Source organism: Kogia breviceps, chromosome 3 (assembly GCF_026419965.1).
Source record: "Kogia breviceps isolate mKogBre1 chromosome 3, mKogBre1 haplotype 1, whole genome shotgun sequence".
Classification (NCBI taxonomy): domain Eukaryota; kingdom Metazoa; phylum Chordata; class Mammalia; order Artiodactyla; family Physeteridae; genus Kogia; species Kogia breviceps.
In genome coordinates, this window is record NC_081312.1 from 174275483 (window position 1) to 174295603 (window position 20121).

Consider the following 20121-nt stretch of genomic DNA (forward strand, 5'->3'; position numbering starts at 1 on the left):
TACCACCAGACTCTGGAGCCAATCTATCCATGTTCATGTGCTGGCTCTGCCATGTATTAGCTGTGTGACCTTGGGCAAGTTACCTAACCTCTCTGTGCTTCAGTTTCTACATCTCCAAAATGAGGATATCTCATGCAGTTGTGAGGATTAAATGATATAAATATATGTGAAATGCATAGAACAGTACCTGACACATAGTAAGCATTTCTTTGGATTTATTATTATTAAATAATGTAGCATGAAAAACATAAACTATGTAAAAGGAAACATCTCCTTAGAAAGGAAATCAATAAATTGAACAAAAATCCATTTTACAAGTATTTACTGAATCCTCCCTGTTTTCCAGGGACTGTTCTAAGCACAGAGGTGGAGCAGGGAACAAGATAGATAAGGTCCCTGATCTCTTAGGGATTAATATAGTAACCAAAAAAAAAAAAAAATCAGATCGTGCTATGAAGAAAACAAAGCAATAATAGCAGTGAGAAAGAGGCGAAATATTCTGCTTTGAAATTCTGTTTTAAGAAACACAATAGATTAAATGCATTAAGGATTCCTTCTGTGTTGATGTACTATAAAGGGAAAATTACTCCTAAACTCTTGTGGATTCAAAATGAGTTAACATGATGACAGTTCTTAAGTTCATCTGCAACTTGCAATCACTAAAATGGCCATTTCCGCCTGGTGGAGGCTCTTTTTTGGGAGCCTGAGATATTCTACCAAGTGAAAAACACCATCCATGGAAAAGAAATTCAGGAACCACTTGTCTAATTGATGGACCACAGATCTGTGGATCCTGAATTTAACCATTAATTCTTTATGCAACTTTTAATAAGCTACAGGAATGTTCTCCACTTAAAGATCATACTTAAAGACTAGTTTAATATTTGCTGTAAGATTGTAATCTAAGTAAACTGTCTAAATAAGATTCAGATTTGCTCTATCAGTAGTGGTGAATGGGACTAGGAAAAATAGCGTCATGTAACTGACATACTGGCAGGTCCTTGTCATTATCTGATTCCACCAGCGACAGCTGACAGCACATGGATCAGTCGCTTCCAACTTTTCACTCCGTATTTAATGTCTAAGACAAACAACTCTTTTAAAAATGCTAAACAATTTGTACTAGGTATTATGTTTGGTCTACATAATTACATAATAATTCAGGAAAACCACACCTCACTCTGTAGCTGTGTAACTTCTCTTGCAAAGACACTGTCAATTGTGGCTGGCATCTGCTTATAAAGAGAATTGGAAAGGTCCGCCTTAATGGTGCCTTTGTATTTTGCCTGGGTGGGGAGAAAGAAAAGGGAAAAAATATTTCTTAGCTTTTTTTATTGTGAATATTGAAAGAGAATAAAAAAAGTACTTTCTTCAGAAACAGAATCAGTTAAAAAATATAAAGTCCATTTTAATCTTAGATACTGGACCTGATGAACATATCCAAAGAAAGATAAAGAAATCCAGTTTATCATGGTCAAACCTTTAAATGAAGCTTGCAAGAAAATAACGACTGGGAGAGGGGGGTTGAGCGATGGGGGAAATGGGTGAAAGGAGTTAAGAGGTACAAAGTTCCAGTCATAAAATAAATACATGGGGACGTAAGGTCCAGCATGGTGACTATAGTTAATAACACTGTACTGCACATTTGAAAGTTGCTAGGAGAGCAGATATTAAAAGTTCTCATCACAAGGGGAAAAAAAGAAATAAGATGTGTGACTCTGTGTGGTGACAGATGGTAACCAGACATTGTGGTGATCCTTTCAGAATGCATACAAGTATCGAATCACGTACACTGTGTACCTGAAACTAATAAAACGTTAAATGTCAATTATACCTCAAATTAAAAACCTTAAATCAATTTGGCAAAAAATAATAATGACTATTTTTCTGTTTAAACCCATGCACATTTCTAAAGTAAATCTATTTGTATGTATTGACAATTTCAGGTTTGATCAGCAAAGAAACATATGAGAACAACAAGACATTTAAATTGTTCCAGAAAACACAAGTCATTAGAATTTACAGTCTAGAACCTGAATGCAAAGGACAACATTCCTTTATTCAAGTCCTCTTAACTCCTTCCACCACAACGGCGGGGTGCGGGGGGTGCTTTTTTGCTGTTTGGGCACCTTCCCACGTGCAATCTGCACTGCCTCTAAGTGATCTCAATCATTACTCATAAAGAGAGACACTCATTCACTATTTACTCTTGGGAACATTAAGTTCAAAGGAACATAACAGATTGCCCTCTTCCTTTTCTCTGTGCAGGAGAACTAAGACCTAACACAAATAAACAAAAGGAGCTTTTCCCCACTCTGTCCACAGGTCCCTGCTGTTACTCCCACTTGGAGCTAGATCTGAGTGCTGATTTATTGAGCATATAGCCTGTGTAAGCCTTGCAGTTCCCATAACTCTTTGGATTTGGGTACTTAAAATTTACCAATTTTCTTCAAAATGTTTCCATGTTGACAGAAAAAAATCTCGAGAATATCATGTTGATCTTTTTCCAACATAACTTAGGAAACACTAGAGGTCAGTCATTTACAACACTATCTGGTCATCTTCCTTTCAAGTTTATCTCTTTGAAATGATATATTCACAGAAACCAGCAGTGCCTCATCACAGAAATCACTGTTAACATTGTGCTTTATAAGGCAACGTAAGCTGCAGTTCTAAATGCTCTCAGAAAAAGACTCTCTGACATTTCAGCTGGAAAATGAATGTAGTGTATTTCTCACTCTATGGTTTCATAACAGGTATCTCTGTTGAACTGATCCTACTCGAAAATAGTTCAAACTGATTTAAAGTTACCTACCAAAGATACCACATTTTATGGAATCTGCTGGTTTCACTTATTTTCAAAATTATATTGAATCATTTATATCTAATAAGTCTGTTAAGAAAATAATGGAACTTCTAAAATTCTTTTGCCAATACTTTCTATTGAATGAAAATATCCCTTTTTAAGAGTAATTTTATGTAAATAAGAAAGGGTTAGAGTCCAAATAGACATATAATAAAATATATCAACCATAAATAATAAAACTTACCAGTTTACATGAGTTAATTGACATAGGGCACAGAATTATGTAATTATACAGATATTACCAACAGTCAGTGGTGTTATCAAAAATATTATTGTCTAACTATCATGCACAGACTTTTACTTACATAAATAGAAAAAGAAAATGAAAGCCGTTTTGCAAGTTTTGATACCTTACCTCAGAAATAAAAGCGCCGATACGTTTTACGTGTTTTAGCATAGGCGTGTCAGTCACAAATGTACACTTGTCTTTAGACTTTTTATACTCTTCTTTGTAATGGATCTAAAAGAATATTTTACATAAGAAGAGAAAGAAAAACAATTTTAATGCTCCTTTTTTGAACAGAAGAATTAACTTGAGAAAATCTGTTTTCTGAAGCAAATACTCCAAAGTGGAAGGATGCTCAAAACAGGCCATATCAAATAAACTGACGTCCAGCCCAGAGCAGCCAAGGCGACGAGGCAAAGGAGGGAAAAGGCTGCTCTCTACATAAGCCGGGCTCTGGTCACTGGCAGGGATCCTGTGTGCTGGCTCATGAGAGCCTGCTGTACGGCACAGGGAACTCTACTCAATGCTGTGGCGACCTAAGTGGGAAGGAAATCCAAAAAAGAGGGGATCTGTGTATATGTACAACTGAGTCACTGTGCTGTACAGCAGAAACTAACACAACATCGTAAAGCGACTACACTCCAATAAAAATTAATAAAAAAATAAAGTTCAAACAAACAAACCCAAAAAAGGATCATGTGTGTTGGACCCACAGTAACTGTGGGTCCTGTTTGCCAGGCTTGTTCAGCAAGATTATTAAACGTTCTCCATTTCACTCATACAACTGTCCTAGTTTACTGTTACTTTTAAGCCACAGAGCCTAACAGGTAAGCCTACGGTCAGACAGAAACACAGCTGCCTACCTCTAGGTTTAAAACGAGGCGTCATCAGGACAGATGTAACCAATTAAGAAGAGGCAGAAATTAAACAAATGGAGAATACTTCTAGCATCCTTAGCTAGGCGTGCTGGCTTAGAGGAAGAGGCCTGAACTGCGGCCACGGTGGGCTTCCTGTTACTAATTAATTATGCTCAAATCAAACTTACCCAATTTGTGAGCACCCACAGGCCTCCCCAACCTCCTCCCCACCCCCAAGCATAGAACCCCCCCCCCGGGAAGCCTGCCCCCTGGTGGAGATCTTGCAGAATGCCCCCTGTGGTGGGCAGGCAGCCGAGCAAGATAAAGTCCAGGGGGGGCTTAGCTGGGCAACACTCATTCCTTCTCTCCAGCTCACTAGTGAAAGGAGTCACTGCTTCCCGCCTGGGGAGAGGCCAGAATTAATCTGGGGGAAGATCCCACACGGACACATGAACCGAAAAGAGGTCAGGAACTATGGACAAGGACCTAAAATAATCCCCCTGTCACACTAACTGCCATCCAATCTAAACCCTGAGCAGGCAAAACTTACGACTAGCTGAGAGGGTGAAGGTAATTTGCTACAAGTTGTATCACCCTGTAATAAAGTCATGTTTATCTACCCAAGACTATAAATACTTAGGCCCCCAAAAATGTTCTAGTTCAGATGATAAATGACATGGTCTCCCTAATTCTAGCCTAAAAGTGAAGTTTAATTGTATACACCACCTGGTTCTTAAAGATCATGACTAATACCGATGTTACACTTTAACATGACATAGAGATTTTACCATATTCGAACCTGATTTGAGGAGCTATCTGACCTGAGGTATAACCAGACACGGACATACTAAGTAACATTCTTTTAAAATGCAGTATCTCTTGGGCTTCCCTGGTGGCGCAGTGGTTGAGAATCCGCCTGCCGATGCAGGGGACACGGGTTCGTGCCCTGGTCCGGGAGGATCCCACATGCCGCGGAGCAACTAAGCCCGTGAGCCATGGCCGCTGGGCCTGCGCGTCCGGAGCCTGTGCTCCGCAACGGGAGAGGCCACAGCAGTGAGAGGCCCGCATACCGCAAAAAAAATAAAAATAAAAAATAAAATGCAGTATCTCACGGCTGTGACTCAGATATCAGATGCTGACCTCATTAAACATTTGCTTTATTCAGGAGATCCACATTAAGAACATATTTATCTTATCTGAGCACTAAATTGCTTTTTTTTCTTCTCAGAGGTTAGCCATAATTTTAGGTCTCTGCAAATCACCCTCCTCAGTCACTAGTAATTAAACCATTAATGGCTGTATGATAAATAGTAGGCTATTTTGATAATAAGGAGGGAAAAAAAGGTGTCTCCTTTATATAATTAAGTGTGAGAGAACATAACCTATCATGAGGCTTAAGCCTGGCTCATTATTTTTATCTTTTCGCCACCATCTCTTCCCTCTCCTGTGCACATTCTTCACCCAAGTGCAGAGGTATGTGCGGTGGCTACGGGCCTCCTGATAAGCTCTGACCTGAGCAGAATGTTCAGGACAGGCGCTCGGGATAAGGGGGAAGTATTTACTTCCTTTACTATGCAGGCCAATAGTTCAGTCTTAAGTGTGCCCTCCATTCCTTTCTCTGGTCGTTATTTAAAAGATACACACACGCGTATTATATGCTTATTGTCATGTGCATTTCTAGTGAATTTTACCATATGAGTGACAATAAGCAAATGATCTTAAATTTTTATATAAAGAATACTACATGGGCTTCCCTGGTGGCGCAGTGGTTGAGAATCCGCCTGCCGATGCAGGAGACACGGGTTCGTGCCCTGGTCCGGGAAGATCCCACATGCGGCGGAGCAACTAAGCCCGTGAGCCATGGCCGCTGAGCCTGCGCGTCCGGAGCCTGTGCTCCGCAACGGGAGAGGCCACAACAGTGAGAGGCCTGCGTACCACAAAAAAAAAAAAAAAAAAAAAAAAGAATACTACATATTAGTAGCCTTCCTATACCAGGAGAATAGGAAAAAAAATGGATGAAAGGGTACTGCATCGATGACTGATAAGAAATCTTAGGTAAGATACAAATCACTGAGTAGGCAGTCAGTTCCTAATACAACCATGGTCCCACCTATCGGATAGATTGCCTATCCAGTCCCTTTCTTTGCTAACAATAGAACTCAAATGTATTTATGAAAGTAGACGTGCCCCTACCCCAGCCCCAGAGGACAAATTGCTCTGAACTAGGCACGGTTTTCTCATTCCCCTTGGCCAGTGATCGGCCGGGGAGGACAAGTACCTAGCTCTGGCCATGAGACATTCTTTTTTTTTTTTTTTTTTTTTTTTTTTTTTTGCGGTACGCGGGCCTCTCACTGTTGTGGCCTCTCCCGTTGCGGAGCACAGGCTCCGGACACGCAGGCTCAGCGGCCATGGCTCACGGGCTTAGTTGCTCCGCGGCATGTGGGATCTTCCCGGACCGGGGCACGAACCCGTGTCTCCTGCATCGGCAGGCGGATTCTCAACCACTGCGCCACCAGGGAAGCCCCATGAGACATTCTTGGAAGTCTTCCCAGCATTGTTACTGGTGTAGCTGGTATAAAGGGGAGAGACTTGCTGACATGGCCCTTTGACCCTGGCCCTTCCGCCTTTTGTCTTCCCCAACCACAGGGAAACAGCCGCAACGACGCCATCATAAGACGATGAGCCGTCACACCAATGATGGCAAAGCAGAAGGAAAGGCGCCTGAGAGACTGATAACATCCACTGCACCAAGACCGACGCCCCTACCTGCAGGGTTCAGATGTGAACAAAAACAGACATCTGTTAGGCCTCTGCGCTAGGATTTTCCTGTGACGTGCAGCCATCTGCACTCACAACCAACACACAATCCAAAGGTGATGGCTTAATGATCAGTAAGATGCCCTAAATATTTACTTTCTCCTTTAACCTCACCCACTAATCCCACCACGTCTCAACTACAGTTAGAGTTAAATTAGTTGAGTGAGCTTCCTCCTCCTAGCCTAGTTTCTTTTACTTATTACGAGATCAGCTAATGGCTGACAGCAGATGACAGATGTGGAAATGTCAGAGGACATTTCCTTTTAGAAGCATTCTTAACCAAAAGGAGCTAGGAAGGCTTTTCACAAATGGAGCCACGGTGGCTAAATGCAGTGAACCCCAGAAGACAGAACTGTGGTTCCTGCCCTGTGTGTGAACTGGGGCAACCAGAGCCAAGGCTGCTCTCTCAGGTTTCCTAACACCGTCCGAGCTTCCTCCGGAGGGGTAGCCACGGAATTCCATGTTTTCAGCACTGGAAGCGTTTACCCACAACAAACAATGTTCACTTGCCTGGAAAATGTTCTTTCTGCTGCCATGCAAATGAACACCCAAAAACAGGTTTGAATCAAAACACTGAATCAAGAGACTTCATGCAGATGTGGACTAATTTGCCCTGCAGAGACTCTTGATCCTAATTTACAAGAAACATATAAAGGGTCCCTTTTAACACAGTATTATTTTTATGACCATCCTACAAAAGGCTCCCAGATCCATGATTCTGACTGTTTAGTCAGTAGGTTTGATGTATTCAAAGAATTGACTGGATAGCTGAGTAACAGGACAAAGTAACAGAGAAAGGGTATCTGGGGAAATAAAAAGCATTACGTGGTTAACAGAAAAATAAAAAAGGCTGCCTCAGAGGACCAGGTGTCTTTCAAGACTGGGAAGTGAGTTATGCAGAGGGAAGCCCCACGACACGGGCAGAGCATGTGCAAAGCAGAAACGAGGCGAGGCAAAAACGATGTCTTTGGAAAAATTCCTCATACCGACCCCCAAAATGAAGCCACCTGATCTGAAAAACAGACCTTTCTTTCTATGGAGAATTCTAAACAGTGCAGCCCCTCCCAGGACTTACTGCCAGGCCGTGCTTATTTAACATTTTAATAAATTATCTGGCAGGGGCATGATACAGCGAAGTCTGCAGGTCTGCTGATGACCCCACGCTCTCATGGAGAGGGAAATGGTAAACCGAAAGAGATGAACTGCGGAAGCTCTCAAAGGGCCGTGCGAGAGGGCGGAAAACTACAGATTACATCACTAGCAAGGGAAGAATCATTCAAACTATTAAAAGAGGATGGGGCCCTACGTGATCAGCTACAAGTCAAACCCTAGGACTGAAAATGGCTGAGGATGATGCCCTTATTGAGGTTGATCTGACAGCTTTCTGCAGCCCTAAGTCCAAGAAACACTAAATATCATCACGAAGGGAGCAGAAACATCATCCTTCCCCACTCATAATCACAGCCACCCACAGCGGGACTTCTGTGCACAGTTCTGGTTATTATATCCCGATAAAGACACATGAAAGCTCAAAGAGGTCCGAAGAGGGATGATTAGAACGATAATTTAGGGCATGGAGAGAGACTGCTCCATGAAGAGAAACCCATAAAACTACCCTTCTCATTTGAAAACTGGGGCAGAGTAGGGAGTGGCTACCGGCCAGGCCAGACCTAAACCTGAATCTTGTCCCCACCCCTGAGTAGCCAGGTGACCGTAGGCAAGCTACTCAATGTCGGGTTTCACCACCTCTGAACTGAGGCTCGTAGGACCTACGGCGCCAGCTTGCTGTGGCATGAAATACAATATTGCACGTGGAGGGCCTGGCACACAGCAGCAGAGAAAGGACATCGTGGTGGCCAAGGTTTGGGAATCAGACAGACCTTGTTCCAAATTCCAGGTCAGTGGCTCACACTAGCTGTGTGATGTGATCAAGAAAATGTGAGTCTGCCTCTTAAAGCTTCAAGATGTAGGACTCTACAAAGCAGGCAAACAAAACACCAAATTCACATGGTGACAGGCCGGGAACAGATTGTCTTCAAACAAACAAAAAGGCTCAGGTAAACACATGGATTCCCCCTTGGGATATAAAGGATTATAGAACAAAACTAAAGTCCTTGAAGCTTTGCCTTTAAGATTGAGACCTGGGCAAAGACTGGTGGACTAAATTAAACGTGAGCACAAACAGATGGGCACTATCAGAGACGTAATAAAGTCTTGACTGGAACTGCACTCTAACTCAATTTGTCCTTTGTTATATTTGCTTTTAGCTCTGTATTGATGCAATTTCAAATATACATTTTAGACAACCATCTAGACATGCAGACAACAACAGAGAAAAGAACTTCAAATTTAAGTTCATCGGCTCCATATAAAAACACTGATGACACCAAAAGTGAATGAGCAAGTTATTACTTGATAATATTATTTAACCACACTTGTAAAAAACCAGAAATTTGATTTAGTCCAATACCTGAAACCCTTCCAGAAAGGGTAAATTAAAATCTAACTTTCAGGGCTTCCCTGGTGGCGCAGTGGTTGAGAATCCGCCTGCCGATGCAGGGGATGCGGGTTCGTGCCCCGGTCCGGGAGGATCCCACGTGCCGCGGAGCGGCTGGGCCCGTGAGCCGTGACCGCTGAGCCTGCGCGTCCGGAGCCTGCGCGTCCGGAGCCTGTGCTCCGCGACGGGAGAGGCCACAACAGTGAGAGGCCCGCGTACCGCAAAAAAATAAAATAATAAAATAAAATCTAACTTTCAAATGACTGTACAGACTCTTCTTTTCATTTTTTTAGAAACAAAGTCATTGTTCAGACTGTTCACTGATAGATATAAAAGTTCCAAAAATTAAAACAGTATCTTAATAAGTATGGAATTCTCTTTGGAAATAAAATGTAAACATGTACACAGATATAAACGAGACCACAGCAATACGATCTAAATATTTAAGTAGTACAGGCATTCTGCCTTGCAATATAAATCTATACTAAACAAAAATCACTCCCACGCATTTGATTTCACCTGCGTGACAGTGGAATAACGTGGCTTTCGCTTTGGCAAAACGGTAAAGGCCATCGCCCCTCCCCACAAGACTGAAGTCACTGAGAGATGAGATGCTGTTATCCAAAACAACTCCCACAAAATCACCTACTAACTAAAGCTGCCACTTTAGTTTAATGGTTTATATAATATAATTTAGCTCAGCCACAAATACACTTCAAACAAAACATAACAACAGGGGCTTCCCTGGTGGCGCAGTGGTTGAGGGTCCGCCTGCCGATGCAGGGGACACGGGTTCGTGCCCCGGTCCGGGAGGATCCCACGTGCCGCGGAGCGGCTGGGCCCGTGAGCCGTGGCCGCTGAGCCTGCGCGTCCGGAGCCTGTGCTCCGCGACAGGAGAGGCCACAACGGTGAGAGGCCCGCAGAAAAAATAAATTAATTAATTAAAATAACAACGCCGGAAGAGGTACTATCTCCAGAGCTATGGAACTTAAGGTGTTAAATGGTCGCACCACTATCACTCATATTTGTGTAATACACAATGATAAAGCGAAGGTAAACTGCATGAAAGCTACAGTGAGAGATAACACGGCAAACTGGCTAAGAGAGAGGGCTTTGTGTTCAAGTCCTACTCCCCACTGCTTAACTGTGTGACCCAAAGAGGTTACTTAACCTCTCTGAGCCTTCTTTTCTTCACCTCTAAAATGGGAAAACAAGACAACCTACCTCACAAGTTGCAATGCCTGGCACACAGTACTCAATAAATCTTAACTGTTGCTGATATTATTATGGTTGTTGTTGGCATTATCATTTCATTATTATCACAGTTTACAAAGCACTTTTACATACATTAGCTTGTGACTATTATTAAGCAACGGCACAAAGAAATCCTCGATCTAAAGTCTGGTTACATTGCATGTCAAGTATACAGGAAGGGGTCTGACTCCCACCATCCTTTGGCTCTTTCTGACAAACCAGAAGGGAATACAGAATCATATATAAAATGTGATTGGACAGATACACAATTAATTTACAGAGGCAGTAGTTAACAACAGCTAGCATCTCTTGAGTACTCACAGTGTTCCAGACAATTTACTAAACACTTCAGATGTGTGACGAGTGCTTAATCTTACTATTAGAAATGCTGCCCTTGAGGGACTGAGTCCAGCCAGCCTGCCCAGGGTTACACCGGCCAGTTACACAGCCAGTTACACTGGCTCAGGCAGGTTGACTTCAGAGAACAGACCAACCGGCACATGACCGTAAGGCCCAGGATTGACCTCCTCCACAAACAAACGTTTGCAAAATATTCTGATCACTTTGCTGAACAACAACAGAAACAACCAGTTCTCTGCTCCCCTCTCTAAATAAGACAGGCACCCACTCGCGCTTCGCGAGCCATCTTTCCTGCGTACCGGCAACTTTCCTACAACTGTTCGGAGGAGGATCATCTAAATTCTCATCCCGAGTGAAGCACACGTTTCCCTGTGCTTCTGTAATTCTAGTTTACATATTTACTATAGACAGATAGGTAGACAGATAAATATATAGATATATACATATGAATTAATTCCATAATGCTAGGATTCCCTTGAAATATAACATAAACCGATCCCAGTTAACGAAAAAAGTCGCAACAAAAATGCTCCCTTCACTAATATCCATCGTCATTGTATAGTTCAGGGTTCTCAACACACAGTTCAGGAATCCGTGAATCCTAAATTGTTATTAAGTGTTATATGCAAGTATATGCCTGATTCTGGTTTGGAAAACTACTGAATTCATCAGATTCCAAAAAAGTTCCCCCAAATGCTAAAAATCATTCATTTAGATAGAGATCCTCTCAAAACAAATTACATCATTATACAAATTGTAAAAAAGCTTTGGGTTCTCAAAGGAGTATGTTCTGAAATTCGATGCTTTATGATTTCATGCCAGAGTGACAGTGAAATTCAAGAAGGGACAAGATTCTGGCTTAGCAACACGGAGACCTGTCCCCACAGAAATTCTCTGTCTGGGAGACCTTGGGAAAAATCACCTAAAATATCTGGACTTATTTCCATGATCTGGAAAATCACAGTGTTTTAAATAAATGATTTCAGGGTTTTCCCCTCAGCTCTCTGATTCTATGACATAATAGTGCCACACGTGCAAAGCAAAATCAGACAAAAATTACTTAAGCCACTTACATCACTAATGAGTTCGGTGCATTTTCTGGCCAATTCCATGCTCAGGTCTTCAATAACAGGCTTAAAGAACACCTGTCCGGAAAAAAAAAGAAAGAAAAGGAAACATTTTTCTAATCATTGACCTCAAGGAACAAATACCGTTCTTCAGCAATGCCTTCTCACCCACCTTGCCTTCTTCATTTTCTTCTTCCCCTCTTTTTTCTTCTTCAGTTTCATCTTTTACGTCCTCAAATACAGGGACCCTCATTTCTACTCTTTCTCTGTGTGTGTGTGTGTGTGTGTGTGTGTGTGTGTGTGTATGTATATATATATATTTTTTAATTCACTAGTGCAACACCTTTTTCTATACTACAGCACCTTGAGGTCTTGGCATCTCTGTGTTCTGGCAAAAATGACCGTGCCCAGACCTCCTCCCTATTTAGCTCACACTTCACCCTCCTTATCATAGCGGGGTGTGAGTGGATGGAACAGCATCACTGAGGTCGGCCAGAGCTAGCCTCATAAGCAGAAATCATATTTTAACAGGCAAAATTCAATGTTGAGAACGTTTAAAGTCAACATTCTCTAAACTGGTTCAGAAATCCAAAAGAGACAACTTATTAATATTTCATGAATTCAATTCATTCATAAAATCGTTTGAAAAAGACTTAAAGATTCTGGGTGAACCACTCAGCTGTAACACTCAAGATAGCACAGTGCAAAGCCTATTATCTCAAAGATTCCTCAACTCCATCTAAATAAAGCTTTCACTGGAATGTCAGACATATCCCGGATTTGGTATGGTGAATCTGGATCATTCAAACTCATTTCATTAACCTAAATTAATTTTTTTATGAGACATATATGTACTTCTCCAGTCTAAAAAAAAAATACTTTATATTAACTGATTAAAGGCTAGTAATTTATTATGAAAAACCCTTTGAACTACTTCAAAGAATCTATTCTGAGTTAATTATGACTGTTAATCTTATATTGCTATTGTATTATTTTAATTGTAAACATCATTAAACATGAGAAGCTGCAGTTAATGTAAGTTGATATATCATTTAAGAATTCTAGAAACATCATTTCAAAAAATAATAATTACCCTTTTTCAATTCTGCCCATTGTGTCAATTTTTACAAATCCACTAGTTATGTGTATATTTCTCAATGTGTAATACATTCTGGGAAATGTTTGGAGAAATAAACTATAACAATATTTATAATGTGGTGTATGTTATATAATTTAAAATATATTTCTCAAAACTAATCCTTTAATGTCAATTGAGGTAATTCTAAGACTATACAGCCCAATTTATCAAATTTGGTTATTTAAATCCTAGGATAAATTAATATTTATAAAGCCATAGCATATCAGTGTGGGACATAATAAAAAAATACCCTAAGGTGAATAATGAAACTAATGATATAAAATATAACTTTAATCAAAAAATACATCATTCTAGGTAGACAATAATGAAACTAATGATATAAAATATAACTTTAATCAAAAAATACATCCTTCTATAGTGAGAGGCCCACGCACCGCAATGAAGAGTGGACCCCGCTTGCCGCAACTACAAAGCCCTCGCACAGAAACGAAGACCCAACACAGCCAAAACTAAATAAATAAATTAAAAAGCAAGTTAAAAAAAAAATAATTCTAGGTAGACAAGTAATACTGTTTTCTCTTAATATCATATTTAGCTTTAAATTTTCAAAATTACCTTGGCCTTGCCTAAAAATTCCGAAAAGAAAAAAATTCTATACAGTCATCATGTATAGATTTCTCAAATTGTGTTCTGTGAAGCTAAAGTTCCACAGAATACTCCGAGGGGAAAGGGGGGTTTCTTCAACAAACATGTTTGGGGAAACCCATATACTAATCTCTCCGCCTGCCGCTTAGAGATCCACATGGCACAATGACACATTAGAAGCTCTAAGATGACCCACAACCAAGAAAACTATTAAGTTTGCTTAACCCAGCATTTCCCAAATATGAAACCTATTCATCTCATCTAATCTAACCTATCTACCTACCTACTTACATACCTACCTACTTACCTATTTTTTAATTGATATCCCATACTCTAGAAAACTAACATTATTCTGTGAAATGTTACTTGGGGAAACATTGTTTGATTCTGAAACAACGTTGTGTTCTATAAGAGTAGTTGATTGTTTCGTGAAATGACTTTTAATACAGGCTAACTTAATGGCATCACATATCCTGCTTACCGGCAAAATGCCAAGAAGAAACGCCCCGAGGGTGCTGAAATTGGAAACCTTAACTTAAAAATCATAGGGCTTCCCTGGTGGCGCAGTGGTTGAGAGTCCGCCTGCCTATGCAGGGGATGCGGGTTCGTGCCCCGGTCCGGGAGGATCCCACGTGCCGCGGAGCGGCTGGGCCCGTGAGCCGTGGCCGCTGCGCCTGCGCGTCCGGAGCCTGTGCTCCGCAACGGGAGAGGCCACAGTGGTGAGAGGCCCGCGTACCGCAAAAAATACAATAAAATAAAATAAAATCACAGTCATGTCATGCCTATGTAGAGAATTCTACAAGGAAATTCTCAGTACATTATATTCGTTCCATAAAGGAGCAGAATGTGTAGACTCTGCTTGTTTCCCTCAAGTCCTCTGTCAAAAGACTCTTCTAATATTCCATAGAAGCTCTGCGACATTATCTTTATCGGGAAATAGGGAAAAGAGCATTTTCTATAAGCTTTTCTTGCAAACTTCTAGAAGCTTACCGAGAAAACCTTGCCAAAGCTGCCTAAGATGCATTGCCTGGCTAGTGTCTGGGGTGACAATACCTGCAATGCTCATGGTGACATCTATTCCCCATGGTGAATTACCTGCGTCAGACTTCAGTGGCTGCTATTTTTCTCATTTCCCATCATACAATAAATCCTTATTGTCTCTCCACTGTGCTGGAAGAAAATGATCTGTTGAGATTATGCACAAAAGTTTTGAAAGCAAAAACAAACACCATATACAATGTGAACAGGAATTTTCCATTTGAGATTGTAGAATCCGAATTTTAAAGCTACAGGGGTCCTTAAGAAATCAATCCTACTAAAGCCCTCTCTTTCACAGAGGACAAAATTGAGATCAAGAGAAATTAATTATCTGTCTTATTCACAAAGTTACTCAGTGGCGCGCTAGGACCAGAATGTAACTAGAGCCCTACGTTCATTCATTCAAAGAAACGTGGGTGGTTACGCCAGGCACTGTGCTAGGTGTTAGAGACACAATGGTGAGTAAAATATACTTTGTGCTAAAATGAGATAGGAATTGTTTTAAAAAAACCATCATTCAAGATTTGCTGGAGGAACTCCTTAATGGAGTGTTTGGCAAGCTAGATACATTATTACTTTTGTTCTGAATACATCTTTTTTCGTTTCACCTGTAGGTGTAAATATAAAATGCACGTAAAGTTTTCTCTAAAATATTTTAAGCCCTGAACTTAATCACAGCAACGCTCTCTTGTCAACAGCTCCAAAATGTAACTTGGGGAATATGAAAAAAGTGTTCTTCATGGATAGCTATCATGTTTCAAAATTCCCCCATGATCCTTTTTTTTAAAAACCATGTTAAATGTTGTACTTTAATATGCAAATATGTATTTGCATCTTGGGGTGCCACAAAAGGGAATATCTGTGTAGTTGCTAATCCCTTTCACTTACTGAGCATTTCATTTATGTTGTCTATTTTTTACTTTCGCACTCTACCCATGCCCTGGTTGAGAATGAGAACAAGGTACGAATCACATTATCTACAGCTAGACACCCTACTTCCAGGTCTGGCTCACCCACATCCTCTAGGGCAAATTATTTAATCCCTCTCTGCCTCTAATTCTCCATCGTTAAGCAGAAAAACTGAATTGCCAGAAGTTAATACAAGGAAATCATCTAAAAAATAGGAAAGCCCCTTACAAACAAAAGAGTTTTCAACTATCGAATAAAGGTACACAATTCCAGGGAAAGTACTTGGTGTGAAAGGATCTTCTCATTTGAAAGGGTAAATTCTATGACATCAATATGTTGTTTTTGTTTTTTTTTTTTTTTTGCGGTACGTGGGCCTCTCACTGCCGTGGCCTCTCCCGTTGCGAAGCACAGGCTCCGGACGCGCAGGCGCAGCGGCCATGGCTCACGGGCCCAGCCGCTCCGCGGCACATGGGATCTTCCCGGACCGGGGCACGAACCCGCGTCCCCTGCATAGGCAGGCGGACTCTCAACCACTGCGCCACCAGGGAAGCCCCATCAATATGTTTTTAAAGGCCAGGAGGGGGACCTCCCTGCCTGCCCAGTGATTAAGACTTCGCCTTCCAATGCAGGGGGTGGAGGTATGATCCCTGGTCAGAGAGCTAAGGTCCCACATGCCAAAAAACCAAAACATAAAATGAAGCAATATTGTAACAAATTCAATAAAGGCTTTAAAAATGGTCCACGTCAAATTTTTTAAAAATCTTTTTAAAAATATAAATAAAAAAATAAAGGCCAGGAGGGCCTCATGCAGCATAAAAGCCCAAAGATAAGAGCTAACTTGTATATTTGTAATACAGAAGTCTTCCATCTTTTTATAGTTTGATGTTTATGTGTAACCAAATGTATTTCTGTAACAACTGCCAGGTCCTATTACCTGGTAGTTCAGGTCTCTGGGAACACAGCCCCTGGCCAAAGAAACAAGTCGATACCACCAACACAAGCCATGCAGTGCCTGACTGTCTTCATGTTCTTAAAGTCACATACAACAAGAAGCTCTTGGATTTTGAGAAATGTTTCATACTTATTTCACTTCTTTCTCCTTTCTTTTCTCTACAGTGATAGAAAATGTGTTCTTCCCCGACATGGTGATGAAGTGACTTGCAAATGAAAATCCATATTAAATAATTGAAATAGATTGAGATTCAGCTCTGTGTGAAGGAACATTTACAGAGATAAACTGAATATTTCCACTTTGAAAATTAATTCAACATTTCCTATTAAAAAATATTCCCCCTAAATGGTAGATGAGAGAGAAATTAGTTCATCTGACTTGTTTGCCTGCCTTGGCAGTCTTTTCATGTACTCATTTTTAGTTGCCTGGGTTTTTTTTTATGACTATCCCCAAAAGGTTCTTGCTTCTCAGTTAAATCCCTGGTTATTTTACTTTTGCCTCACGTATTTCTTCATCATTTGGCATCTATCCAAAAGAGAACTTTACTAATAGATGAGGGAGAGAAATCGTTTTTTAAAACAAGAAACATAAGCTCTATAGGGCATTTTGTCTTCTTTATAAAAGAGAGGACTTCTGCTTATTATTAGCCCAATCTACTTTTACAATTAACATTCATTAAGCCTATCTTCTCCTTCTTAATGGCTATTTCATTACTGTTTGTTAATTAGAAATCAAAAGAATACAAAACAACCTGAATAACTGTCACCATTACCAATTTTGCCATTAAAATAAGATTTATTCGTGTTTTTCTATATTCATACTCCTATTTTCACAAATACACAGATCCTACTCACAAATGAAAGCCACACATGTAGACTGGTGCTGGAGAAGAACAAGAAACCAAAAATAATTTTTGTCTCAACAATTTTCAGGTTGGATGCCAAAATGTAAAATCCCTATTCTTCTAAGCATATTGACAGGAAAAAAAAAAAAAAAAGCCCTCTTATTCAGAGTCTACATTAACATAACCACCAAGTGAACTGAAAGACTTTGGTTTAATTTGCTGCTTACTTGAGATATTTGTTCCAATTTAGTAACCACAAAGCTAAAACCATAAACACTTCCGCAATCCTTCCCACTGAGAGAAGCCCAAGGTTTGAATGGCCTCTGTATGGCTTGCAATCAGAACCAAAGGGTCAAGCACGAAAAAACAGCCTGGCTATCCCCAAAAGTATCCCTTTCCTGAAGTTTTATGTGAGATGTGTCAGGAAAAATTGTGAAAGACTTTGAAACTGACACACACACAAAAATTACACCATGTCTTATCTAGTGTTACCTTCTGGCTAATTTGGCCTTTCACTGTCTTTGAACTACTTTACCACACTGTAAAGGGTTGAAAACTGATAACAATGCTAATGATGCTTTAGCCATATGGATGCAAATTAATTGCGTCCTGGGGAAAAGCAATTGATTATTGGCTTGTTGATAGACCCTTTTGTATCTATCTGTAAGTTCAACTCCGCATTCCTTATTATTCATTTTATGTTTGGTCCTTCAAATTCACCTTTGGACCAGCGGTAACATCCTACTGGTGGCCTCTTTAATTAATAAGTTAAAATCTTTGAAATGTGCTCCTTTTATGCTTTACGGAGTATCATGATTTCACCTTTTCTTAAGAAAATCCTTTAACAGATGCAAATGATTTCATGTCTTCTCTTTAACATTCAGCAAAAGCAGAAATTAAGAAGGTATTACTGGATAAAGCCCTAGTCTCTAAATTGTGAGATATAGCTGTAAAAATTTTTGGTGTTTATGAAAATTAGCTTTTTGTTTTGTTTTGTTTTGTTTTTTAAAGGTCTGATCTCATTTGACTATTGGCAAATGCCACGTGTGCTTGTATATATGTACATTCACACACAAAACACACACACAACACACACATGCACTCAGGCAGAGTTATAATTCATCACAGCTGCCAGTTCCCTCTTGAAAAGCGTACAAGGCTTCAATAAATGCAAAGACTTAATTACTTCTCACATCTGGAAAAACTTGAATATGAGAGTGGATTTATTGAAGACGCTCTTTGCTTGGCTGTCAACACCATATCAAGAGCCAGAGAGAGCAGGCTTGATCGGTGTTGGCAATTCTTTAACCCTTCAGAGATAGATGTTCTACCAATTAATTCCTAACATGTCCCGCTTACATGATTTATGAATTTTATGAAAACGCAGTAGATAATTTCCTAGTCATTTATGGAGAAAAGCTGTTTCTGTCATGTTTCCAGACGGGAAGAATCATATATTAAAATGTGGAAATAGTGAGGAAGTTCTTATAGTCAAGGAAAAAGGGAAAGGCTTTGGAGTTGAAGAGCATATTGAAAACAGCCATTAGAACAATAGCTTATGTAAACATATGTGAAACTCACCAATTGAGCCCTTTTTGGAGAAAGTTTAACAATGTCTCTAAAGTACAAGTAGGGAGGTACATGAGCTCATAACAAGAAGATTTAGCAGGAACCAAGGAATTGGGCAGATCTCCCTCTAGAGAGAATGTTTAAGCCAGAATTAGGCAAAGAAACAGGGTGTAGGGAAGACATCCAAAGAACATTTGCAAAGACCCAGAGACAAGATTTGGAGGAACCAAGAGCTCAGTGTCACTGGAGCATACAATAGGGAGAGATGAGGGCGGCAGTGAAAGCTCCCTGAAGTAAATGTATGGAAGTCACTTTTCCTAACACAATAAGCCTAAGCGGGTTTGAGCCATGAACCTTTATGAATAACACAGTTCCTGGTCAATTAAATGCAAAAACATCTCCTTTACACCTACTCTATTCCCTGCATTTGCCTTGAATTTAATTTTTACCCCTTCATTTTATCATTAGCCAATTGAAATACCCCTCTTACCTGCACTTTATGAAAACTCACAGTGAAGAAATTATTCCCAGTTTTATCAGTCTAATGAAGAAAAATATTCAAGGGAAATATATTTGTATTATATATCCCCCCAAATAAATGGAAATTATGTTAAAAGTGTTTATGATATAAATTTCACACTTCTACGATGTTACAATTACAGTTTAATTATTAAAACGCACCTATTTTTTTCTACATTTTACTAAATAAGCATTATCGATATTTCTACTTGAACCTTAAGCATCCAATTACTATACCTAAATTCGCTAAGTACTTCTATCTTGAAGTCATGATTTCAATATCAGTTAAGCCAAGGAAATCAACACAACTGACCTTCACAAGTTTGGAACTTCTGAAGCACTAATTCCTGAGTTTTGTTCCAATTGTTCCCATGGAGTTTTTTCATGTGTAACTCCAAATATAAGATACTATCAAAATAAGACCATTATTAAAGTAAATGTATCATTAAAACAGCTATAAATTTAGTGATGTTTTAAAATAATTGGTACCCTTTGAATAGTGAGAACTAGTTTAACATATATTGGTGGTAATTTCTCTCTGAGGACTTTATCTTCTTTATGATTTAATGTGTGTGTGTGTGTGTCTAACTTCCTTCATTCAT

At 40.0% G+C, this 20121-nt stretch overlaps 1 protein-coding gene across 14 annotated transcripts in view; it reads right to left on the reverse strand.

The window, feature by feature from the left end:
* NEBL (nebulette) overlaps positions 1-20121 on the reverse strand; it is a 353899-nt gene that overhangs the window by 104314 nt on the left and 229464 nt on the right. For 6 of the 14 annotated variants that reach the window (XM_067030377.1, XM_067030382.1, XM_067030376.1 and 3 more), the window contains exons 1-4: positions 12117-12343; positions 11951-12022; positions 3222-3326; positions 1176-1286 (exon numbers count right to left, since the gene is read on the reverse strand). The exons of 3 other annotated variants lie outside the window; for them this stretch is intronic. In XM_067030377.1, the coding sequence (XP_066886478.1) occupies positions 1176-1286; positions 3222-3326; positions 11951-12022; positions 12117-12197 (369 nt within the window). In that variant the 5' untranslated portion in view covers positions 12198-12343. Of the gene's footprint in view, positions 1-1175; positions 1287-3221; positions 3327-11950; positions 12023-12116; positions 12345-14783; positions 14859-20121 lie in introns of those variants that run through there. 5 more of the 14 variants (XM_067030380.1, XM_067030379.1, XM_067030378.1 and 2 more) reach the window with 5 other exon arrangements.